The sequence below is a fragment of the Malania oleifera genome, chromosome 9 (assembly GCF_029873635.1).
Source record: "Malania oleifera isolate guangnan ecotype guangnan chromosome 9, ASM2987363v1, whole genome shotgun sequence".
Taxonomy (NCBI): Eukaryota; Viridiplantae; Streptophyta; class Magnoliopsida; order Santalales; family Ximeniaceae; genus Malania; species Malania oleifera.
Window position 1 is genome coordinate 55,904,741 of NC_080425.1, and position 27,520 is coordinate 55,932,260.

Consider the following 27,520-nt stretch of genomic DNA (forward strand, 5'->3'; position numbering starts at 1 on the left):
ATTGCAGTACACTCGAGGGTACATATTACGCCTCATGTGCGGCTTGTTGTTTATGAACAAGTCGTAATACTATGCGTCATTGATGTTCCTCCCTTTACTAAGTGACTTAGAGAGGGCGTCGACGTATAGCTGGGGTAGCGTTGCCCTTGCATGGCTTTATAGTGAGATGTGCCAAGTTGGTTGTGTTCAGGCGCAATCGGTTAGAGGTACGCTATTTCTCCTGTAGGTTTGGGCATAGGAGTGCATGCCCTTTCTTACTCCAATTAGAGTTGACCTACCACATCTTCCTGCTGATGTCGACGATGGCTCATTCCCACTTGCAGTCAGATGGCGAGCTTCATTTCATGTCGCGCACGTCCCTCGACATACTCTACAATCATATCGATATGACATTGATATGATGCGTGAGGACCAGGTAATACCATATTTATTTCATTTGAATAGTTAAATATGGGTTCAAAACGTCTACTATTCGTAGTAATTTTCTAATATAAATTCATTATTAGTAGTGTATATGGATGTCGTACACAACGGATATCTACGCGAATCCACCCCCTGTATGCCTTATAGGAGTATAAGTTTGGCTTGTTCGCACTCCTGTGATTTGCTTTCAGATAATAGAGTGACACTTGTCGGACTATGTAATGTGGCAGTTCGGGCTGAGGCAGTAGATCCCTCATCCAGCTTAGACAGGTTACGACCCCGACAATCATCATTCGGATCTACACGACTGTGACCAGCGTGGCAATCATCAAATCAATTAGTGCACTAAGTATGAGCATACCCTCCAGATGTGGCGGCACAAACTAGACAATGTCGTCTACATACTTAGGGAGCTTCCACTCCCTAGGCGTACACCTCCACTTGCGGAAGACAAATATAATGACTAGTATCGATCCATCACGATTCGCTGCGTGAGTAGAACCACCAGTTTACACATGACAGTAGTGAGTGAGAGTGAAAAAATTACTGAACGCATGTAAGGAACAGATTGGTTTTTTATCATTAACTTATTGGTACTTTCAAAACATATTTTGTTGTAGGAACACATGATGGGGAGCATCCTTTTATCAGACTGTGTCCTGTCATGTCCCACTAAACTAATTGTAGAGACGTGTATGTAGTTTGCGGCTAAGGAAGCTCGTCGGTCAATTCATAGGTCTCCCCACGCCGATACGGAGGGTCCCGAATCGGATGATGATGTTGTAGCTGCTGAGCAGACGTCGCATATGAGAGATCGTGGTGGAGTTGAAGGGGGGGCTCCCACCCAACCATCCTAGTGGATGCAAGGTGATTGGGGAGCATCGACACCACAATTCACACCGGCACAAACCTCCATCAGGCACGGAGAGGCTTCTTCTTCCCATATGCCATATGGGGGGTATCAAATAGGTGCCAGAAAATCACAGTAGCAACAAGCATGTGGTTCAGGTGGAGTTGGAGACACAAGATAGAAATGTAGGGAGTTCTAGCTCAAGACATCAATCGGAGGTACAGGTGGAGTCAGAACTCAGGGTGGAGATGACGATGTTCAGAACACAGGGAGGTCTAGCTTACATGACCAACAGCCGCGTTGCAGTATAGCTATAGACAGACTTAGACGCAATGTCAAGCCTCCCCAAGTATGGTTTTGATGATGTAATGTCTTATGCACTTATCACTTGCAGCGGGGATCCTACTACCTTTCAAGAGGCAGTGCACAGCCAGGAGAATGGTAGTTGGATAGGTGTTATAGCTGTGGAGGTGAAATTATTGCATAAGAACCTGAGGTGGGACTTGGTGGAGCTTCCAGCTGGGGAGCGAACGATTGGATGCAAGTGGGTGTATAGGAAGAAAGAAGTAGTTTCAAAAAATAAAAAGAGCGAAGTACAAGGCTTGCTTGGTAGCAAAGGGATACTCATAGAGGAAGGGAGTATAATATGATGAAATCTTCTCCCTCGTGATCAGGCACATTTCCATCAAGGTAGTGTTGGGACTTGTGGCGTAATACAACATGCATCTGGAGTAGATGGATGTAAAGACGACGTTCCTCTATTGTGATTTGGAAGAGCTGATTTACATGACACAACTAGAAGGGTTTTTCCAACCTGGATAGGAGCACTTAATTTGTAAACTGAAGAAGTCACTTTACGGGCTGAAGCAGTTGTACAAAAGGTTTAACGCCTATATGATCCGTATTAGCTGTAGAAGGTGTGAGTACGATTGTTGCGTCTATGTGAGAAGTCTTGAGAACTGTTCTCTCATATTTTTGTTGCTTTATGTCGACAACATGTTAATTGCCGCTAAAGATATGATTGAGGTAAATCGGTTGAAGACTTTATTGAGTTCAGTCTGAAAGACTTGGGTGCAGCCAAGAGGATTCTTTGCATGGAGATTCGCAGGGACAGAGTATCAAAGAGACTATGGTTTTCTCAAGGTGGCTATATGGAGAAGGTATTGAAGAGGTTTAGCTATATGGAGAAGGTATTGAAGAGGTTTAGCATGACTAATGCTAAACCGATGAGCACACCGCTAGCGAGTCATTTTAGGCTATCGATCGCCCAATGCCCTAAGATGGACGATGAGTTTGTGACATGTCGAAGGTCCCTTATGCTAGTGCAATGGGGTGTTTGATGTATGGCATGGTGTGGGCAATGTCGGACCTGGCACATACTGTCAGCATGGTGAGCAAGTTCTTTTCGAATCCGGGTTGACAGCATTGAGATGCGGTCAAATGGATTCTCAAGTACTTGAGGGGGACAATTGGATACGACATCATGTTTAGTAGACAACAGAGTGATCTATCAATGGTAAGGTATGTAAAGACCCGAAAAATTAAAATGATTAAAATAATTAGAAAATAATAATAATAATAATAAATAAAATAATAAATGAACATATAAAAGAAATAGTGTGAAAAAAAAATAATAAAAATATATATGAAATAAAATGAAATTATACTAATTATTAATTAGTTAATTAATTGAATTAATAAATTAATTAAACGTTATTTAAATAAATTAATTAAGTAAATTATATAATGGGTATATATATATATATATATAAAATTTAAGATAGAATTAAGTGAATTGGATTTCAATTTGAAATCCAATTCAATGTCCTGATCCACGCCCCCCCCTTCTCTGCAATTGCCTCTGCAATTGTTCTTGCCTCCTACGCAGCACGCTTACCTCCATCTTCCGTCTCTCTTCTTCTCTCAATTTCTCGGTGAATTTGCAGCGGATCGGGAAACGGAAGGTGCAGTTGGATTCCTGGTTCCGCTGCCGACATTTCTACTAGAGCAGATTGGTTGTGAGAACGACTTAGGCACTACTCCTAGGGAAAAGTAATTTTTTCCTATTTTCTCAATTTTTCTTTAAATCTACTGTTAAATCGGCAAACGGATACCACCACATGGTCCTAATAGTCGGCGTCATCATTTTGACGTAGGTAATTTTTCAATTGGGATTTTTTAGGCTCTACTCCAAAGCGAGAGTGGGATTTGAGAAATTTGGCAAATTAGTTAAATTTGAGGGTATAATTGTAAATTAAAAATTATGACCCTAGAAAATATTTAAATAGTATGTTATTTAGGAATAATTTAAGTTGAATGAGGATTTTTGATTCAGGATCCGGGTGAGCGCCGCAGGTATTTTTTCGGAGTCCTTATCGGTGTAGTTCAAGAAACAAGGTAAGGGAAAAATATATATATTAAATCAGAAGTTTTATGAATTAAATGAAAAATAAATTGTGTTATATGTACGTGTAATTTTTCAGTATGGGTAAAATACTAGCCATTTTAATTATTTTTTTTTCAAGTTTAGGGCTGTTTATTATATATGTATATGTGACAATGAACTAATAAAAGTGGAAACATATTTTCAGAGTATTTATGTAAGAAATAAAAAGTATTTTAGTATATAAACATTAAATGTTGGTTGACTTTTTTTATAGGCAGTGTATGAGTTTTATTGCTAAATTGTGTGGCATGAGTGAAATAGAATTTTGTATGGAATTATGTTATATATACGAGGTGCAAGATATACAGAAAATGAAATGAGCATGAAAATGATATATGAAATGTGCTACATGTGAGTATTAATACAATCATGGAAACAACCACGGCTGAAAAGATGCCGACCACCGCTGAAAAGATGCCGAAGCTAACCAATCACGGCTGAAAAGATGCCGACCATGGCTGAAAGGATGCCGAAACTAACAAATCACGGCTGAAAAGATGCCGACCACGGCTGAACGGATGCCGAAGCTAACCAACCACAGCTGGAAAGATGCCGAGTATTTATGAATTAAAATAAAAATGAGTACGAAATAAAAATGAAATGAAAAATGGAAATGAATGAAATGGAAATGAAATGTGAAATGTGAACAGATGTGTATGATTGAATAATGATAAAAAGAATGATGTATTATGATAGTAGAAGTATTTATGTATTTAGAACATGTTACGTTTGGGCGGGGCGCACTCTTCGCCTGAGGGCTTGCTGAGTAAGGCGAGTGCACTAGTAGCTTTAGATGTGGTAGTAGCTGCATAACGCACTAGGGCAGAGGGAACCTGCTTGTATGGGCGGGTTGGATTCCCTATCCTTAGGGCCTTTGCCGGTAAACTATTGTTGAACTGTGTGGGTACGAGATTAATCTACCACTTGAGGGCTTACTGAGTAAGGTGAGTGCTCTGATATGTTTTAATTGTGACCTTAGGGTTACCTAAGTATCAGAGCAGAGGGGTGCTACTTGTATGGGCGAGTAATCACCCCTATCCTTAGGTAATCTCGTGGATTAAATATTTGCATGTGATTGTTTAGGTTCAGAAAATGATTTCAATGTTATATGATGATTTGCAAATGAAATAAAAATGATATCTATTTATCTCATGTTGGCCACACGCTGTTTTAATATGTATTGTTTCTTCCCTTACTGAGATATGTCTCACCCGAATATGAACTAATCTTTTTTAGGACTTCCACGAGATCGAGCTTAGAGAGCTCGAGCTGTTACAGCACCTTTGAGGAAAAGGGTATAATTTTGATGTTTTGGGAATATAAATATTTTATGTATTATGTTTAAGTCTTCTGAGTGATAGATGGTTGTGAAACATACTGAAATTTGGGGATTTTGTTTTGGAGATATGTATTTATGTGAATACAGGTGGATGTATGTTGTATGTTAGAACGTAGATGGATGTATAAAACTATGGTGTTGTATTTGTTGAAAGATTTTAGTTATGTTTTCCGCTGCATAAATGATATTAGAATGTGTATTATTAAGTAAATGAATTGATTAGCACTCCGGGCCCACTCAGGGGGTCGGGGCGTTACAGGGTATGTGGATGCTAACTACGCAGGAGACTTGGATGATATGAGGTCTACCACAAGGTTTGTATTCACCCTTGTGGGAGGACCTATTTGTTGGAGGTCTATGGTGCAGTCGCTCGTTACCTTATGTACTACTGAGTTGGAGTACATGGTAGTGGTTGAGGCTGCCAAGGAAACTTTGTGGCTCACAAGCTTGGTCGAGGAGTTGGGTGTCTAGTAAGGTAGAGTATGGCTGCAGTGTGATAGTTAGAGTGTCATCTACTTGGTGAAGAATCAAGTGTATAGCACATTGATGTGCGATTTCAGAAGATCAGGGAACATATTGTTTTAGGAGAACTTGTACTTGAGAAGGTTCACACGTTTGATAATGCAATTGATATGTTGACAAATTCGTTCACAACGGACAAGTTCAAGCATTACTTGGAATTGATCAACGTCTCGAGGTGGTAGATAGGAGATGGTCCCAATCTACTGTCTCGGGTGGAGCAGCGGGTATGCTTTTGGTTTTCTCCTAAGTGGTGAATATTCGCCAAGGTGGAGATTGTTGGAGATGTGGCTCATATTTGAGTATAACGCATGCACAGTGGAAAGCTTAGTGATGCAAAGAACAAAATAGGCTATTTGCAGGATCAAACCGTCGAAGGATTGGTCGACAGTATCAGAAACGATTTGCTCTCGGTATCAAACCATCAAGGGTTTTAAGGAAATCATCAACGGTTTCAATCTGCATGATTCATCTCTTGGCGTGAAATCGTCGACGATTTGGCTGAAACCGTCAACGGTTTTGTTTGGCACAAGTCACAAAATTTGAATTGGGAGATCAGCAGATTGGGGGAATTAGAGGATTTTCCTCTGGGGATTGCTACATGAGTCATTTAGATAGGTTCTAAGACTCTTGTATGCATAAGGGTTCATTTATATACATTGTTTTGTAACCCTTCATGTAAGCTTGACATTGTGATTGTGAAAATTCAGTCGCTACTTTCGTGGACGTAAAAACATTGTCGAACCATGTAAATATTGTGTCTTTGATTACTGCTTTCATTTATTCTCTTTGCGAGTGATTGCTTGTTTCCATATATTCATCATTGAGTGATTTCATTACTTTTTTTTTTTTTGGATTCGATTGTGTGGTTTCTGTTGCGCATTCACGTCAACAATTGGTATCAAAATGCCAATTTTCAATAGGATTAATACCCCTCGTTAGTCCAAATGAATCTAGAATGATAGTGCCTATCAATATAGCCAATAAACGACAAACATCAAACCTTTAGGATAAGAGCACAACACAATCTCATTTTCCAAATGGAACGTCCATGGAGCCCCCAAATAGCTAAGGAAGGAAGTCCATTCAGCTGGTGTTGCCTCAAAAGTCAAGACTCCAAATTACTCTTGATCAGGTACAAGTGACCATCAAGGATCTATTGATCATACATATTAGGTTCGAGAACGCCACCATCAATACTATCTAGACCAACCACAACAACACAATGACATATCAGAACGATCCCTATGACATCTCCATAGTTGCATCCAGGTTAATCGATCTTCCTCTAAGAAAAAATAATACACCAAAGTCATGTGTCAGGGTAAACAAAACTCTAAGACCCCAAAACCTCACCTTTGACAATGTTGGTGCTTTCAAGATTGTCACTATCATTGGTGCATGACAAAAAAAGAGAATGAAAAATAGAAGGAGATGAAGCTAATGCAATCTACGATCTATGACAACCACCACGATGATGCGTCAATGTCAGAAAATCTAGCGGTTGGTGTGGTATTCGATGGCTATGGAAAAATAGGAGGAGAAAGAGTGTCATGTATGTTTGGAACCATTATTGGAGGGCGATGAATTCATGAAGCTCGAGTGTTTCCAAATATTTCATCATGGTTGCATTATAACTTGGTCGCACCATAACCCATCTTGTGTTACTAGTCGTTTTCAAATTCACTAGATAAAGGTTTGTCTAGTACCGTTGTTGTTTTATAGTTTTTATTTCTATTTCTACACGGTAAAAAAAACATATATTTTAGAAATGCATTTGTTTATGTTGTCAATTTTTTGTTTTAGTTACTGGTTTTTAGTTATTTGCAAAAAAAAAAAAATTTAAAAACTAGAATTTATGATTTTTGGTTTTGGCAACCTATTGCAAGAAATTTTAATATTCAATTTTTTTTTTAGAATAAATCATTCATTTTATACACTTTAAAGTTAAAATTAAAATAAAATGATCATATGAATTTAAATATAATTTAAATAAAAATATACATAAATTTAGAAAAATAGTAATAAATAAAATTACGAAATATTTTACCATTTTTCAATTGTCATGTCCAATAAAATTTTTATTGTAAAATAAAATTTGAAAGTATACCAATTCAGTAAAATAATACATTATTTTTTATTTTTTTTATTTTTTATTATGTATTATTTGTAATTTTATTATTTTAATAATATTAATTGATTTAAAAATGAAAATGAATATTTTTTAATTAAATTTTAAATTTGTATTTGTTTTATAAATGTTAACTAAATAGGTTGTTGGTTTTTGGTTTTTAGTTTCTATTTGCTAGTTTTTTTATTTTAATTTCTATAATTTTTTACAATGATACCAAATGACCCCTCATGCCTCAGCTAATATTCTTAGTTACTTTTTTGTTAATTGAGATTTTCCCTTTTTTTGTTAATTTCTATGCATATTAGATGGTAACTGATTTAATGAAGAGATTTACTCTCTTTTGGAGAAGAAGACCATTCACTTTTGAAGATGACTTTTTAAGAAAGGTGATGTCTCCTTAATTTTCTGTTTTCTTGTATACTATTGGAGAAGTTTTATGTAGGAGACAATTACATAATCAATAAGAAATTGTGTTTAAAAAACATCCATATGCGATTATCATTTTTAGTAACTGCCAATTAAACATTATGAACCTTTTTTTAAAAGAAAATATAATATTCACGACCTTTTTATAAAGGCATCATCTCTCCTTTGAAAAATGTTGTTTGGTCATACTCTAATCCTATATTTGGAAAGGTCTTAGATTTGGTTTTGTACTAGATTTGGATAAGACGTGATATAACTCAAATTCAAATTTAAGGTTTGAAATTCTTAGCCCCCAAAAAAGTGTAAAATATTTATGTTTAGAGAATAAAACTTGAATTTTTAGTCATGACAAAAAATTGTTTATAAAATTACTAAATAGATTTACTTTGATTAAAAATAGACGAATTGTTTTCGCACAATGTTTAAAAAGCTCATGTTTATCCTTTCAAAATGATTATTTTTTTTCTAGCAGATGAAATTACATTTTCCTAACCATAATTAAATTTTAGTGATAATAGATATTGTCGTCAAAAAGAGCTACTTAGTTAGATAAAAATTAATTTTAAACTTTGCCCATAACCTTTTAGAGTTCTATGTTGTTTTTCCATCCATAGAACATTCATTTATTATATTTCTCTATTGTTTCTCCATTCATAAAAATATAGAATTGATATATTATAGGAGCAAGTTTTATATATTCCTTTTTGGTGTGGCGATTATTTTTTCTAAGAGAGGTGCTTTTTTTGGGGAGGGGGGGGGGGGGGGGGGAAGACTAGTCACTTTTGCATATCTTCTGAAAATATATATCTTCTTCTAAAAATTTATTTATTGAAAAAAAATATAAGTGGAAGCATTAAACAATACATGAAAGCAATGGCAGACAAGCGGTAAACGTTCAGTAAATGTTGAAGCAACGTAATTCATTAAGTAACACATCCATTAACAATGTGTATCTAGCGAGGAAGGCCAATAGGTTAAATATGTTTACAATGACTAGTGACTTTTACAAGTTGAGGAACACTCATCCTCCCCTAAAGAGTTTTCATTGCAATTCTCATTCAAAACATTAGGAAACATCATTACATCCAAAGAATCATATTTCCCTTTTTTGCTTAAGAAAAAACTATCCTTGAAAAATAACTCTACACTAGTATAAACATGAAAAACTCATGCACATGACTACATGAGACAAGTGGTCACAAGCAAGCATAATGTTCTGAACAAGCTTGACTCGTGATGCTCTCCACTTATTCAATCCACCTCATAGACTTTGTTGCTAAGCACTCTTCAATTCTATCTACGAATGATTAAATCACTTTTGCAAAAATCTAACTACCTTTTTTATGATCAAGGTCTTTTCACTTCACTAAAAATTCTTGTATTTCTTTCTTGAGAATGTAAACTCTATATCTACAAGGACGTCTTCAACTTCTCATCAAACAGGTCGCACTATCTTCACTTCTTACAATGTAGGAACATTGATATATGAAACATAATCTCGCATACTTTATCAATGAGAGATTATGTTTAAAATACAACTTTAATTTTTAGCGATCACCTAGGCTACCTTACCAGAGGTGCATTTTAAATTATTAAAAAAAAAAAAACTACTTACCTATTTAAAAATTTGATTACGTTATGCTCATATTTTGACAAAAACAACTTCTTCATCTATGCCCATAAACATTTAAAATGGCCTCGAATATTTGCTCCTTACAATTATTAACTTCTGCATGCAGCCTTGGACAAAGATCACACCAATTTCACAGTAACAAAATTGTAGTTCGAAAATAAAATTTTATGTAAACAAAGAAACACATAAAAAGTGGGGAGAAACCACGGACTCATTCCAAGAGTACTATGATGTAGCCGCTGCTGAAGCACCTATAAAGATGTTAAGATATTCTATCAAGCCATTCAACGACAGTTAATATGAAACAATGACTGCCAGATTATAAAAGCATTGATAAATATAAAACATTCATATATTATAATGTTTAAAAATTAATGCATACATCTTGATAAACAGGATGTGATGGAAGTACTTACGGAGCATGAGTTCCAAAAAACCATTGGGAGTTTACTTTTCCTTTTCTTACTCACATACATCGTTGTGTGGCAGAATTTCAGCTAAAGCAAAATCTGAAATCGCACCCGGGCTAAGATGCTGCCCGGGGCAATACCCTATTCAAATGCTCTGCAACAACTATTTGGAAGCCGGACAGCTCAAATTTTCAAAGCAGCTCTTGCCATAGCCAGAGCACCCTCGTAGGTTTGATTTCCACCAATAAAGCCACTCATGTGGACAAAAACACAACCAGGAATGCCGGCCTCCCTTGACAGTTCATCGTCTCTCAAACCTCGCCACTGAGATGGGAGAGGCTTCCGACTCTCAAATTTATCAGGGGATATTGCCACTGCCTGCACTCGCCAATGTTTGCTTCTGTCATCCTACAAAATCATAGCATGCTTATTATCTCTCAAAAATTTCAATCAGCAACTGTATGACAACACACCAAAAAAATAGAAAAAGAAGCTAAAGAGTTCCTTTGATATGCTAATAATTTTAGTGAAAAATTGAGAAGGCGGAAAGCCCCAGGAGGCACACGAGGAGAAAAAAGGACTCAATCTCACACCCCCTAACAGCCTAAACACAAGGGACTCCCAATTGAATGGATATGTTTCAGCTCATCAAACTTGAGAGCTCGGCTACCCTCCACTGCCTTTTATCATTTCTCTTATTCCAAATTAAATCTAAATCCTTAATTCCTTTTTTTACTTTATAGCAGTGTTCACAAATTTTATATCCAGAAACAAGCACCAACATGAAAAAATTCAGCAGTTTCAAAATAATCAGGGTTGTTGAAGCCGGGATCCTGCTTTGAATTGTCAGGATATTTTTGTGATTAGCTCATGAGATGAGAGCATAAAATCATAAGAATCTATTGAACTAGAAAATAACATTCAAATCTAAAAAAATATCAATCTAGCATTTTAATAATTTTAGGCAATTGCCAATAAAAATCCAACCTAAATAAAATTAGGAATAAAGGTTAAAGTTACTCTTTGAGATGCCACTTAATTCTATGGTTATAAACGTTTAAAAAGGCTTAACCAAGGCTTGCCTTGAGGTAAGGCATGCCCAAAACTACTCGAGGGTTAAACCAAAATACCAAATTCCAAAAAGTCTAATGCATCACACGATGAGGCTTTACGCATTCTGCGGGTGTGATTCTCAAATTAGATTTGGCAAGAAAAAATCTTACTATAAGTTTATATAAAAGGAACGTTATAATATGAATTGATTCTAAAACTCTTGAATCTCATCTCAACCTTTCCAAAATAACTGAGCTGTATCTAAGATCATAAAAATAACTTGAACTTTGTAATAGTATAGCTATCTCTTGTTATGATTTACATTATAAATTCAAGTTAGCAATTTTTGAATCGCCAACAAGTTGTTTGCAAAGTATATTTAATTTTTTTCAACATTGTAATTGTGATTTTCTTAATTTTTTTCTTTGTTTCTAAAATATAAGTAATATATTTACATAGTTTTATCTAAAAATAAAATTCTCAAGAGGCTTATGCACCAATGCCTTAAGGTTTATGCCTTGCCACTTAAGGGTTAAAACGCCTCACCTTACGCCTTCGCCTTTTAAAATGCTTGCTTATATATTTGAAGATGTTAGTCGTTATGATGTTACTTAATTGCATCGTTATCTATTTAAAGATTAAAAACCATAAATGGCATAAAAGGGGATTTGAGTAAGTGGGACTTCAATTTTTTTTGTTGCAACTGTTGTAGCAGAGACCGTATTAAATTGATTGTGGCATAAAGTAACTTTTTTATGATGTCTATTGCTTTAATAGAGAAAAGAAAATGAAATTCAAAAGAACAGGCAAGAGAAAGGAGAACTAAAACTAACAAAGTGCGCCAAGACTAAAGTGGGACTAAACAGTTTCTTTTTTCTATCTTATCATCAAAGCTCGCTGCTTGAGCATTAATTAAAATGTATTTTTTTCCTTTTTATCCTTTGGGCCTTATGCTTGGACTTTTTTATTTTTGTTTAGTTATGTGGTGCCAAGCTAATTAAAAATTACTAAAACGAGATCAAATCAAAAGGTTAAAACAAAAAAAATCATTTAAATTAGACCCAAAATTTTATGGCGCATAGGATCTTATGGATGTATGATAGCAAAGATCCCACAATAACAGAACATGAATCATGATCGCATGAGTAGGGGTCCCACCACCGAAAGATTTTGAATAGAGTTAGATCCTTCTGTTTTTAGACCATAGGATTGTAATAAGTAAGATTCTAAGATCCAGATCAGGCTTGTAACAACATTGAACAAAATAATCCTGGACTGTGTATTTCCCTCCTATGTAGACTAGAAGGGCCCATGCTCCCAGTTTGGGTCAAGGAATTCTTGGCGATAGCCAATGGAAATCTGTGTGATGTATGGTCACAAAGGAATATGAGCTGTGAGCTAGTGTGAGATAATATAAAACCATACTTCCAACCACTTGTTGGCATACCAGAAAGCCACCTTGAAAAGAAAACAGCTGTGTGGGGTTCCAAAAAAAAAACATTGACAAAGAGAAAACCCTCGTTGGCTTTCGTCTGAAGCCACATACAAGCAGGTTGTTTGTGTTCCACCAGATGGCAAAGTCAACTTCAATAAAAAAAAAAATTTTAGCTGGAAGTTCCTCTAATTGAGACCTAACATCTAGATGGTGTGATTGTTGATTGATGCTCTCAAGACCACAGATTATTTTGGACGTGTTTTGCTCCCACAATTCTCAGTGAGGAGTCCTTGTGTAATACATCATGATGGAGATTGCCTCCTTTTTTCGTTGGTGCTCATCTGTTTCTTCACATGTTTGTGTTATAGAAGCCAAGAGTTCAACTCTTGACACTGTGATCCAGTAATCCCATTACATTGATTATAGTGGAAGCCAAGAGTTCAACTCTTGACGCTTTTCCCTGCAGGGGTTTTTCACATAAATCCCTGTGTCTTGTTGGTTTGTGTTTGTGATTTAAACCTGGTTGATTGGGTGTTCAAGTTGCTAGGTTATATTAATAATCCTATATTCGAAACACTATGAGGCATAGTTATTAATTTTCCATTGCATTGTTGTGAAGTCTTTCCCAATGCACATTGAATCCAAATGAAGGAATAAAGAAATATAATAATAAAAACAACATAGTGGAACATACAAATGAATACCTGATAAAGAACATATTTAGTGTGAGGTTCAATCTTCATCTCCTCTTCAAGCTCAAACAAGTGAAGCTTCCACTGTAGGGCAGATAGACAGATCAGTAAGTGTTTGACAGCTCAAATTTTGGGCCTTGGATTTGGATTTACATTGTTTGGACAACACTCAATACAATGCTGCACTAAGTTTTGTCAAATCCACATAAATCTAAATCCAAGGTCCCAACTCCAAGCACCCAAAGTCCAAACATAGGCGTATTTTAAAATCCAGAAGGAATTATTTTTAACACGGAACAGAAGAATAAACCACATTTACAACAAGAGTAGCTAAATAGAATGAAACATCAAACTGAAAATCACCAATAAATATTAAGCTGGTGAAATGGAAAATGATTTTGTATTAAGATGACAAGAATATAAACATGAACCACTTACAGGGCAAAATCTATCCAAAACCATAATTTCTCCACTAGGATCAATATCTTGTCTTGCTGTCAAACATTCTACAACAATTGATCGTGCCGGCAGCCACGATTTTGCATGAAAGCTAACACTCTGAGAAAGCATTAAGGGTGTTTAATATAACAAAATAAAAAGGAACACTGTGAAACAATATCTTTTTAATTCTTTATTATATATGAACTTCAAGTTTAGTTTGCTAGCTCTAATTCATAATAACCTTCACAAGTAGATATTTTAAACCAAAGTCAAGCCACACATTAATCCAAAAATTAAGCTAAAATGAAGTAATGAAATGAAACAAAGGCATACTTATCAAAAATCAAAAAAAAGGGGGGGGGGGGGAGGAGATTAAATTGTTCATTAGTCCTAAGAACACCTCACATCTAAAAACTCACTGCCAGCCAAAGCAATTGCCCTTTGAAATGCCTCATTCTCTTTTTGTGGTGATTGATCGGGATCCATCCAATCCAAATTCAATCTTCCAACTCTAGAGGACAAGTGCGTATTATTCACATATCTTGGAGGTTGATCTGTATCATACTGATTAATTCCATTATCCACAGCATCAATTGCCTGTTACAGGTAAATAATGATAATGCAAATTTAGACCAACAAAAACATAGCCACATAGGTGAACCAATAGCTTGTCTGGAAACAAATGTACAGCATAATCAATCATGAAAGTAGCAACACAGCTGCATACAAAACTATAAAGAATGAACATATGAATCAAGATGCAGCAGCCAGATGACCAAATAACCTAATTACAATTCATTGTTGTTCCACAGTCAAGAGGATTCGATGAAAACCAGTACAATATTCAGCACTTCAGATATATATAAACCAAAAGGCTAAGGGCTAGTAGCTACAGGGTACACAGATGCAGATTTCCTACACTTCGCTTAATGCTTAGCCATCAAATACCCCGCCAGTCTTTGCTCATTCGTTTTATTTTCTTTTGCTCAATTTATTTTCTAATAATGGGCTTTAACAAATATTAACCAGCCACAAAAATTTTAAGAAAACGAGAATGAACATCTAGGGCTTTGGTTGTGGAAAACAGTATTCATTTTCCATTTCAAATTTTCAAAGAATTAAAAAACATGCCAAAAATCCAAATTGTTTCCCAGTTGTTTCACATAGTGGTTCTTCCAGAGAATGGCCTGCTGCAAGCTTGAGGTGGATTTTATCCTAGATAACTGACTTAACCACTGTTTTAGTACACTTTATTAAATAGAATCTTGAAACTCGGCCTCAGTGAAAGTTGTTTCTATGTGGTCAATTAATTCTTGCGAGGAAAGGACTAACTAAACTTAGTAATTGTCCATAGGTCACATCCCTATGGTTATAGAACTTGTCCAAGCTGAAGCAAAATGAATTTTCTACCATTTCACGTCATTCTGTCTGAATACAATGTGATATCATCTAAAGATACTTCATTCCTTGAGGCTGGAGGAAAGAAAAGAAGCACTTGCTACTTCTACAGTATGTTTTAGAGGGAACATGGATCTTATAAGCTATAAGTGATCATGGTGTACGTTGCAATTCCATCGATCATAGTTACCCCTTCCGTCAAAGGCTAATGCATTGCATGCTGAGGCTTACAAATTTGTATAGAAGGCACACCTTTTGCGCATTTTTAGCCTATGCCTTGCCTTATGCCTTCGCCTTTTAAGGTGTTTTAACCCTTAAGAGGTGAGGCATAAACCTTAAGGAGCGTCAGCCTTTTTAGAATTTTATTTTTAGATAAAAAATGTGTAAATAAATTATATATTTTTAAAAAATTAAGAAAAATTTAAGAAACTCACAAATATAATGTAAAAAAAAAAATTAGATATACTTTGCAAACTACTTGTTGGCCTTTAAAAAATTTCTAACTTGAATTCATGACATAAATCATGATAAGAGATAGCTATACTATTACAAAGTTCAAATTATTTTCATGATTTAAGATAAAATTCTCAATTTAACTTGCTAAAGCTAGAGAAAAGAAGAGTAAGGACTTAGGAAATGTAAAATGTATAAAAAGTGAGGGATTAAAAATATGAGATTTATTCACAAAATTAGAGTTAATGAAGTTAAGTTTGCACTAAAAAAGATGAAAAATGGAAAAGCTATAGGACCGGATAACATCCCAATTGAAGTTTGGAAATGCTTAGATGATAACGGAATCATATGGTTAACCAAATTATTTAATACAATCATAAAAACTAAGAAAATGTCAGTTGAATGGAAGAAAAGCACTTTAATACCTATAGACAAAAATAAAGGAGATACTCAAAATTGTAATAACTATCATGGAATTAAACTTATGAGTCATACAATGAAACTATGGGAAAAAGTAGTTGAACAAAGATTAAGGTTAGAAATGAAAGTCTCAGAAAATCAATTTGGTTTTATGCCTGGGAAATCTACCACAGAAGCTATATATCTTTTAAGAAGACTAATGGAAAAGTTTAGGAAAAAGAAGAAGGACTTGCATATGGTATTTATTGACAAAAAGAAAGCATATGATAGGATACCTAGGGAAGTTCTATGGTGGGTTTTAGACAAAAAAGGTGCATGTAATAGGCATATTGATGTCATTAAGAATATGTACGATGGAGTAATGACTAATATAAGGACTGTAGATGGAGAAGCTAGAGAATTTTCAATCACCATAGGTGTACACCAAGGATTTACTTTGAGCCCTTATCTTTTTGCTTTAATGATGGACCAACTGACTAAGAGTATTCAAAATGAGGTTTCATGGTGTATGTTGTTTGCAGATGATATTGTATTAATTGTTGAAACTAGGGGCGGAGTAGAGGCCGAGTTAGAATTATGGAGAGAAGCTTTGGAATCTAGAGGTTTTAGGACAAGTAGAAATAAGACTAAATATATGAAATGTAATTTCAGTAATAGTAGGATGAATATTGGAGACAAAGTTAAACTTGATGATGAAGAAATAAATAGCACTTGTAGATTTTGATACATTGGATCTAATATACAAGCTGAAGGAGAAATTGAAAATGATGTAATGCATAAAGTTAAAGCAGGTGGGAGTAAAATGGAGAAGTGCTTCAAGTGTGCTTTGTGATTGTAGAATGCCCTTAAAATTAAAAGGGAAGTTTTATAGGACGGCTATTAGACCAGCTATGCTATATGGATCAGAATCTTGGGCGACGAAGAAATAGAACATCCAAAAAGTAAAAGTTGCCGAGATAAGAATACTTAGATGGATGAGTGGTATAACAATGAAAGATAAATTAATGAATGAACATATTTGCAGAAGTTAGGTATAGCTCCTATAGAAGATAAGATAAGGGAGGGACAACTCAGATGGTATGAACACTTGCAATGTAGGCTACATAGTGCGCTAGTGAGAAAGAGTGAGTTAGTTACTGTGGGGGGCAGTAGAGGGGGTAGGGGTAGACCTAAAATAACTTGGTTAAGGATTTAACAGCCCTAAATACATCAAAAGAAATAGTCCATGATCGCATAAATTGGTGGAAAATGATTCATATAGTCGACCCCACCTAGTAGGACTTAAAGCTTTGTTTTGTCGTTTTGTTGAAGATACAACACTCAGTTTTTTTGGAAAGGATGAGGTTCAAGAGTTTTAGAAATTAACTCATTTATCACATTTCTTTTATATAAATATGTAGTTAAAAATTTTCTAGCCAATTCTAACTTGAGAATCAAACACTCAAAATGCATAAGTCTTAACTAAAAGGGCGCAAAAGGCATGCCTTCTACACAAATACACAAATGCTAGCATGTAATGCGTTAACCTTTAAGAAATTTAGTACTTTGGATTGAGTCTCAAGGTGTTCTAGGCATGCCTTGCCTTGAGGCTAGCCTCAATTGAACCTTTTGAAACATTTCCAGAAACTATTCTCTCCTTTTGCTCGCTTCTTAATTGTGCCGGTCCTTTTAACATATTACAATCCTTGCCCTCAAAGCTTATTCCACACATTATTTTGATAACTCCAAAAAAATGGACAATAAAGAAGAGGGACAACTTTCAAAACCAAATGAGCAAATGAATGAAACTTAAAAAGAATATGAAGTTCTAATATGCAAGTACTTAATCATTAAGCTGCATTTAAGAATCAATACAAACTTGCATCCTGCTATTTGGGTTCCAAATGAGTAAATGAATGAAACTTGAAAAGAACACCAAGTTCTAATCCTCAAATACTTAATCATTAAGCTGCATTTAAGAATCAACACAAACTTGCATCTTGCTATTTGGGTTCCAACAGTGAATGACCCTTTGATAACACCTTAACAAACTCCATATCTAATCCTTCTTCAAATATTATAAATGTCATCTTTTCTTTTTTCTTTTTGATTCTCGTGGGAACTCCTGCCACCGACGAGCCCTTCAGACCCCCTGGTGCGGCACCAAACCCACGGGGCTGCGACCTTCCCCCCTGATGCTCCTCCCATGTTAATCCAAATGCAGTCACGATTTTCAGGCGCCGGTTGGACGTTTGTCAAATCCAAGCCTAGGACCCATGTCAGATTACAGGTTACAGGACCCGGTCAAACCTGGTCAACTGTTGGCTCTATTTGCACTAAGTGCGTCTACCAAGACTTGAACACATGATGCTTCATTTACGTGACAACGCCTTTCCACCGCGCCATGCCCATGGGGCCTATAAATGTCATCTTCAAACTGATAATGTGGTTGCTATGTATGTTGTTACTACTGTTACCCAACATTTCAAAAATTTTGAGCATGTTGCATATCGTAGATGATGATGAAATGATAATGAGGCTGCACTATATTGAATTGTACAGGATGAACTTGGATCATATATACCAAGCCTGACTTAAAAAAATTCAGAGAATATTAAAAGTCAAATTGTTATATTTTCACAATCTGTGTCAGTTTCTTATTGCATAATTATTTAAAACTCTCATTCTGCATCTTGCCATGTCTGTTCAAAAGCTAGCAAAGGCCATGGCCGGATTTTGGTGAGTGGTGATGGTCAGTCTGATGGTGCCATCAGCCTACCTAAATCAGAAAATTGAAGGGTTACATTATGAGGCTAGCCTTGAAGTCAACTGATGACCAGTGCTGGAGGTGGCTAGAGACAAAACCCCTTCCCCCAATTCAGTAAATTATGCTTCATTTGGAAGCATGGCAGAAGTTGAAGACAAACAGATTGAAGAAATTGCATGGGGATTGAAAGCAAGCAATAAGCAGTTCTTGTAGGTTGTTAAGAAACCTGAACGTGGCAAGTTGCTTGCTGAGTTTGTAGTCTCGATAGGTGAGATGGGGTTAGTTGTTGACATGGTGTGACCAACTGAAGGTGTTAGGTCATCAAGCTGTGGGTTGTGTCAAAACACATTGCAGATGGAACTCGACAATAGAAGGGTTGAGCCTAGATGTGCAGATGGTCGGGAAGCCACAGTGGGGTGACCAGCCAACTAATAAATTTGTGGAGGTGTGGAAGGTGGGAGTGAGAGCAAAAATGATGAAGAGGGAATTGTGACTAGGGAGGAACCAGACATGCGTATAGGGAAGCTATGAATGGTGATAGAAGTGAAGATACCAAAAGAAATGCCTGTAAATGCAAATAGTTAGCTAAGAGAACAGTTAGTACATGGGGAAGCTCATAGAATAACATTAATAAATTTGTAAAGGAGTTGAGAGAGCGAAAGATGAACCAAAACTGATTGTTGTTTGTGTTTGATGAATGAAGTAGATTGTTTTTTTGTGAACAACATAAATGATGCAGCTCTGTGAAATACTCTTCAAGGTTATTTCCATTATTCAATGGTCAGATGAAACTAGAAGTAACTTCCCTTGAATGAAACTTATAAAATGATCAAAATGACCTTACAGGGGTATGCATTGTATCATTGGTGATGAAACTAGAAGTAACCTTGTATTATTTGTAATATCAAGAAAAATCTCAAACTTATTACATCTATGAAGAAGCGTAGCCTAGACTGACAGCATTGTTTTATCCAATGTTCTTGCAGGTGAAAATAAATTATCCAATGAAGTGGTGGGTAAAATTAGAGACAATATGCAAGAAGTGCTAGGGTTGCAAAATGTCCAAAAAAAACAAATTGGTGGCAGTAGCTAAAACAGCAAGAAAAAATAGAAAGAACTGAACAAAGTTGTAGGGGGGAAAAAACATAACAAAACTAATTCCTAGAGGCATCATATACCTCTATGATATTATTCTATGCAGGGCTGTAACCATTATAGATGAAGCATAGGCACACTATCACGCGTAATTTCTGACATGCCTATCATAGGACAATCAAAATTGGTTATTCAATTGATCAATATGGTTACATGACAACAGATCAAGCTTCCCAATGTTAATCAATGGGTGCCCCACTGATTTCTTCCGCTTCTCTAGAGGTCTGAGACAAGGGGACCCTCTATCCCCCCTTTCATTCATCGTGGTGATGGAGGTGTTGAGCCTCATGAGGATAAAAGTTACAGGAGAAGGGCACCTCAAAGGCCTTAGTGTTGGCAGGCACAATAGGTCTATGGAGGTCAGACATCTCTTGTTCACTGATGACCCAATCATTTTTTATGAGGATGACTCTCTCCACATTCTGAATCTGAAATGTATCTTGGCAGGGTCTGAGGCAGTTTAAGATTGAAAGTTAACCTTGGAAAAAGCGAAATCATTCCAATTACAGAAAATGTAAATGAGCCTCCCCTTGTTGGGTCTTCTGTGGCAGCAAATGGGTACTTTCCCTATTAACTACCTTGGGCTACCTCTCGGCAGCAAATTCAAAGATATAGGAGTGTGGGATCCCATCATTGAAAATTTTGAAAAAATGTTTGCTGGATCGAAGAGGAATTTCTTATCAAAAGGTGGCAGACTCACTCTCATCAAAAGCACGTTAACAATTTTCCCTGTTTACTTCATGTCTCTCCTTCCCCTACCAACTTCAATTGCCAAGAGACTTGAAAGAATTCAAAGGAGATTTCTTTTGGGGAGCTTTGGGCTGGATTTAAATTTCACCTTGTCTAATGGGGCATAAGGTGAAACAACCCTTTCATTTAGGAGGCTTGGGTTTGAAGTCCCTCCACATTTTCAATAAATCCCTGGTAAGGAAATGGTTATGGAAATTCATGATTGATAAAGACCACCTTTGGCAGGGAATCATTGCTGTGAAATATAGGCTTGAACATAACCATTGGATCTCCTAGGCTAACAGAGGACCACATGGTGTAGGGGTATGGAATTTTATCAAGAAAGGCTAGAAGGATTTTGCTTCTTGTATCAGGTTTCAAGTGGGGAGAGGGGGCAACATTTATTTTTGGCATCACTCATGGCGCAACCAAGAAGCTCCTAGTGTTTCCAGCCATCTATAACTTGGCATGTGATAAAGATGCCTAAATCAGTAACACCTTCAAACCTCACATCAGGGGCTCTTTTGGAACATCCCCTTAGAAATGAGAAGATTGGGAACTCAACCAGCTCACGGACTTTCACAGCTTTCTTTATAGCTTCCAACACCATAATAGCACTGATCTTCCTATTTGGCACTTAGATGAGAAGGGGGCCTTCAATGTTAGATCCTTCTACAGGAAGCTCTTCCCTTTGGAGTCAAACAACTTTAATTTCCCTCAAACTAAGATTTGGAAGACAGCAGCCCCCACAAGAGTTGCCTTCCATGCATGGGAGGCAACCCATGACAAGATTTTGACTATGGATAATTTGCAAAGAAGGAGTCAGTCAAGCCAACAGGTGTCCCCTTTGCATGGCTGACACAAAATCTGTTGAGCACATCCTCCTTCACTGTGGTTGGACAAGGAATCTCTGGAATATGGCACTGACTCTGATCGAACAAAGGTGAGTTATCACCAACTCTGTGGGAGGGTAACTCTGGCCCTGGAAAGGGATTTGGGCAACAAAGTAGAAGAGAAAGGCTATGCCCTCATTCCCCTTGCAATTTTCTAGAGCATTTGGTAAGAGAGGAGTAGGCGAGTGTTCAAAAATTCAACCTCAACAATCCAAAACAGCAACAAACTTTGGTTTACTGCAGGCAATAGCTGGCATAGTAGGACTGTTATTAATGATTATGATATAATCTTTGATTTGTGTTACACCCTTCAGGGTGCTTGAATTACTGTACCATGGGCTGGCATCCCCTTGATACCTCTTCAATAAAGTTACTTTACTTATCAACAAAAAAAACAAAAAAACAAAGGGTTACATGAAAAATGCATGGATGTGTTTTGAGAGTGGTTTATTGTGACCAGAAGATTCACAAATAAGACGAATGGGTTTGTTTATGATTTATGTTTTTAATGATACTTTGATTCTATTTTGTTTGTTCATTTTACTTCAATTTCATTGAACTCGTCATTTCTGTTGTTGGTTTGTAATAGAATAGAAGGGGGTTTTGTGTTGCTATTGAAATCACAGTTTGGATGAACAGTGAACATTATATTATTCTAAGCTGAGGAATCGTTTTTTGTTTTTTTTTTTTTAATGTTCTGGATCTTTGTTTTATTCAATAAAAGCATGTAGTCAATATTTTTTTGTTGCCCTTTTCAATATCTATTTTTAGTTCCATCATATGTTTATCCACTTTGTGGCGGAATTTTAAATTTTTTAAATTTTTTTACATATGTTTGTGCAAATCACGCACATGCCTAATTGTTGAATTCACTCTCAGGTTTGAAATACACTTACATATTGGATTCACTCTTGATATTTGAGATTTCTTTGGACTCTATATTACCAGGAATTTCTCATTTTTGGATGTGAAAATTATTATTTATTGTTGTGATTTGTTGAGTTATCATTTATGAGTCACTTAATATTAATAGGTAATCATTTCAGATCAATAATTACTTGTAGTCACACAAGTACCAATTCCCCTCCCCCTTTTGCACATGGTGAATTCTATGTTAATGTCATCATATAACAAGTTCTTTTCACTTCCTACAATTGTTAGATAGGATTTTTTTTTAGAAATTTATTAGATCTGTTTGATGCTATTCTTAATGATGGTGCATATGTTTAATGATGTTGGGATCTAATTGACTTTGCCTCTGCAGATTAAAGATCGTATAGTTCGCAAGCATGGGTGTTGTAAACACAAATACGTCACTTAAATTTTTCTTCCAAATTTAACAAAATGCTGCCTTTCATTTGATGCATGCTAAGACCAGTGGATTGTACAGAAAAGGCCTATCCTGCTAAGCGCATAAACTACCCTTGGTGGAAGAAAAAAAACACACACACACATATTCCCATCAGAATTAGTAAATATCATGCCTCAAGGTTGGAAACATGGTGGGTAGATTTTTTAGGTAGTTTAATCTTTCATAGTCTTTGATTTTGTATTGGGTTATAGGCTTTTAGGCTTAAAGGCAACAATGGGTCCACTTTGGGTAAATGTGAAGGATGTGACAACAATGGGTTCACAAGAAACATTGAAGTCATCTATCATTATTTGCTATTATATGCACTTTGATTCAAATTTTCAAATATAGCACCGATTATATGTGGCTAATACCAATTCACTTCATTTGTTTAGTTTACTCGCCAAAATTTTTATGAGCCAGTTCATGTGGTTGCTCTTCAAGAGGACGGCCTGCTGCAACCTTGGGGTAGATTTTATTAAAGATACCCAACTGAACCACTGTCTTATTATTTTCAAATAAAGGGACCTTTTCTTCTTTCCAGCCTGGCCCTGTGCTCTCCCCTCATGCATACACAAAATCCCTATAACATGCTTAGAAGCCACTGTTTGGGTATTCTTCACTTACGGTGTTATTGGATTTGATCCAAATGCTGGAAGGTAATAACCCAAAATTTATTTAACTCTTCAGAAATATTATTCAAAATTTAATTTGTAATTTTTTTTTATGATATTAATGGTTTCTTGTCTGGTTGCAGATTGTTGAAACAGTTCCTTTTACTTGCAGCTATCAGCCAAATAGCTTATGGATTGTTTCAATTTATTGAATCAGTTGGCAGAAACATCATTATAGCCAACAAATTTGGCTCATTTCCGTTGCTCGTGCTTTCTCCATTGGGCAGATTTGTCCTGTCACGAGGTATGGCAAGTTAAGTAACTAATTTTGTATAACAAAAAATTTATTTCTTCTTCTCCTTAAGTTCTTAATCACAAAAAATCCTGCAAACATAGATGATGTCAAGAAGTGGCACAAGGAGTTATTGGAGTTCACCTATGATGAATCGATAGAATGCAACATTAGTAAATCAATTCTTTGGAAACAATTGGAAAAATTTAAGTTTTTGCATTTATTATTTATATTGTTCTGTGTACATGTGTGAAAATTAGCTGATATTTGAAGCCTTTAATATAAAGGTTATTTCAGACTCTCCGAACTACTGGGAGTTAAAGTTATGGAATTGTGCAGTTTCTTCCTGATTCATTTTGGTATTGGCTTGGAATGGGAGCATTGATTGGGTTTATGTTGATGTTCAACCTCTTTACCACCTTGGCTCTCACTTTTCAGGAATGCAGGCATCTTTAAATTCTCTGATTTAAGACTGCCTGTGTTTAGAGCTTATGCATTATTATCTAGCAAAACTACGCAGCATATGAAAAGCCTTGCACAGCTGAAGAAGCTCAATTAGATGAGCTTGAAAACATAACTGGAGAATCAGTTTCTCAAGGGAATAGCTCTGCTGGTTGAACTCTCTTTGAAGTTGATGAATTAGTCAATGGGGCTGGTAAAACAATTCTGATGGATGTTTCGTCTGATAGGAAAACAGGTGGATATATTGAAGGCAACATCACAATTAAAGCAGGAAACCTTTATACTGTATGCTCTTGAATGGTTAATTTTTTTAAAAGTACTTCAATCAATCCAATGACGAAACTCGAAAGTGGGCACTAGCAACCGTTCAAAATTTCCTAAGATGACATGAACTTTGCATGCCTAAACGGGATAACAAATGGCCGCGAGGAGAGTTTCAATATTTAACACAAAGTAACCCCACTAGATGAAGTACATGCACTTGTCACATCTTGTTCGCATGTTCATTGTTCTATCTTTCCATACACCTTGTTAAATAAATCCATGGGGAAATAGCATCCTTTTGAGATTTCATGAGGTGAGAGAATCACCATGCACGCACTTGAATGGGATACCAAATGGACATGGTATAGATCAATATTTAAATGGACAGTAATCCCAAAAATGAATCAAAGACCCTGCCTAGTTTAAGTCCAAAATAATCCTAGTTTATTAAGGTACCATCCGTAGGACTAGCGTGTAGGGCGCTCATATGTTTCCCTCACATTACCATACTCCCGAACTCCACTCTAGCTCACAGATAAAATGGACATTTGCCTTTTTTATAGGTCAAACCTAGGTTCAACACTTCAACTTAAGTTCATAACCTAACTACATTTAGGTAAAATAAAGGTTAATAGCAACTCATCAAAACTTATATGAAAATTTCACTTTATATTTCCAATCATTATCAACATCGAGGCATCACATCCATGAACCCACACGTCGCAACAACTTGACAACTTGGCTTTATGTGCTAAAGATAATGGGTTCCCAACTTGTTTCTGCTGTCACCTACACTTAGGCTAGCAAAGTCTCCACTCCTCACAATTTGAGCATAATCTTTTACAAGAGCAAACACTATTATATCCCTATTTAGCAGAGTATCTTCAAAAAATTTTCATCTTTACTAATTTGGGTTTCCATGACTTCCCAACTTGTTTCTGCCATCGCCTACACTTAGGCTAGCAGAGTCTCCACTCACAATTTGAGCATAATATTTTACGAGAGCAAACACTATTATATCCCTATTTAACAGAGTATCTTTAAAAAATTATCATCTTTACTAATTTGGTTTCCATGACCTTAATCTTCAACCTACTCTGTTGTTATCCAATTAATAAAAGCACTCCTTGAAGTGGAGGTGAATTAAAAAAATAAAGATTTCTTTCAAGCCAAAGAAAACTAATATCACACAAAATCTTTTCAATTAGCAAAATCACGCATGCTTGCAGGCAAATATTCAAGTTGAACAAAGTGCATATCCAACAGACACTTAAAAACTCAAACTTTAAAATTCATATCAAGCATATGGTAAAGAGATATATTGAACAGAAATTAGCATGAACAGATGGTTTAACCCACCCCTGCAGTATTGTAAACTGGTCCACAATTTTTTTTTCATTTCAGTTTTCAGATAACAGTAGTTAGGTCAATAAAATTTGAAATTTGCAATAAGAAATGTGCAGGATTTATTACCTCCATGAAGCTTTTATAGATGGCTATAAATAACCTATGCACATCTGGATGCTCTTCATTGACTTGAAGCTCCTTTGCAATTATCTCCTTTCCATAATGCTACATATGAAATACAAATTAGATTGTGCGGAATGCAACAGTACGTAGTGCTGAAAATAAATGTATGTTAAGCCTTAACCTGACACACAGGGTCTATAATCCAGTTCTAGTAGAACAATAAAGTATGGAATCGATATATACTTATAAATGCGGAACCGGAAAAAAGAAGCGGACTTTCGCACAAACGTCACTTTCGATTACATTATTACCTTATAGACAAGACCGGCGCTGCTGAGCTTGGTAGAAAACCCATGTCCGAAAGCCTCATCAAACCCTTTCTGGTGATGATCATACCGGTCTCTACTCGGATCATACACGCCCCCAACATCAAGGACAGCATCAAGACCTTCCAGCACCTGCAACAGTGAAATTGCTTCAAGCAGGCAGCTCAAACAAAACACAACCAACCAACCAACCACAAACAGACACTCAGTTTGGCGGTTGAGAGAAAAAAAAAACACTTAGTTTTCCAGTCAACCAGAGGGCTAGAGAGAGTGTTATGAGATCCAAAACCTGAGGGTCTCGAGTTCGGACGATCTCAGCAGCGGCAAACTTGTTAGTGAGACGAATCATGAAGCAGCCAAGGGCTTCATCGCAATGAAAGCTTCCATTGTGTGTGCCAACTCGCTTCACGGCAGGAGTAGCAGTTGGGGAAGCAGTGGAGAAGGCAGAAACCCTAGGACTATTGGCCATAAGAGAGGCAATGAGGTACCTCTGGAAGACGGATGGCTTCTGGTATAGCACTCTCGTCACTCCAAGCATGCCCTGTGATTCCGCAAGGAAGCGAGGCAAATGAAGCACAGCAGCGTAGGGAGAATGCAAATTTCAGGGCTATAAAATACAAACTCTCTACGGTTTACGCTTCGGGTAAGGTGGATGTGGGTCTCGGCCCAGCTATGGTTTACAACTTTCGAAATTGGGCTGGCCATCTTGCCCAATCGAAAAATGTAGTCCTGATAAGGACTGATGAGTGATCCATTAAATTATGTTGGAGTTTAATATAAGTTGATCCGTTAATAAATGAATTAATTCGGATCTGACTCATTTATTAAATGAGTTAAACGTGTTCGAATCGGTAACCTGGCATCTTAAAAATATGACCAAACCCCGATAGAGGTAACAAAATGGATCGAAATCCGATGAGTGACTCATAATCCACCCATTTAAACTACGTTTGAATTTAATATAAGTTGACCTATTTATAAACGAGTCAACTCAGATCTGATCCTTTTATTAAACGGATTAGGCGGGTTCGGGTTGGGTCATCCATATCTGTCTATATAAACATTTGAAACATAACCTAATTTCTTATACCGAGCGGTAGGGATGAGCATAATTCGGAAAAAACTGAATTAACCGACTGAAATTGG

At 36.3% G+C, this 27,520-nt stretch overlaps 1 protein-coding gene across 1 annotated transcript; it reads right to left on the reverse strand.

Moving 5' to 3' along the window:
- Positions 1 to 10,100: 10,100 nt before the first annotated feature.
- LOC131163724 (uncharacterized) lies at positions 10,101 to 27,087 on the reverse strand. The gene is made up of 7 exons (XM_058120426.1): positions 26,664 to 27,087; positions 26,360 to 26,506; positions 26,052 to 26,150; positions 14,207 to 14,398; positions 13,799 to 13,918; positions 13,373 to 13,444; positions 10,101 to 10,588 (listed from the first exon to the last, which is right to left on the reverse strand). The coding sequence occupies exons 1-7, from the start codon at positions 26,910 to 26,912 to the stop codon at positions 10,364 to 10,366; spliced, it is 1,104 nt and encodes a 367-aa protein (XP_057976409.1). The 5' UTR covers positions 26,913 to 27,087; the 3' UTR covers positions 10,101 to 10,363.
- Between the last annotated feature and the right edge of the window lie 433 nt (positions 27,088 to 27,520).

Coding starts and splice junctions, on each gene's coding strand:
- LOC131163724 (XM_058120426.1), bottom strand. CDS start 26,912: ATGCTTGGAGTGACGAGAGTGCTATACCAGAAGCCATCCGTCTTCCAG. Junction 26,507..26,663: donor TCCGAACTCGAGACCCTCAG/GTTTTGGATCTC, acceptor TCACTGTTGCAG/GTGCTGGAAGGTCTTGATGC. Junction 13,919..14,206: donor CTGGCAGTGAGTTTTTAGAT/GTGAGGTGTTCT, acceptor ATGCTTTCTCAG/AGTGTTAGCTTTCATGCAAA.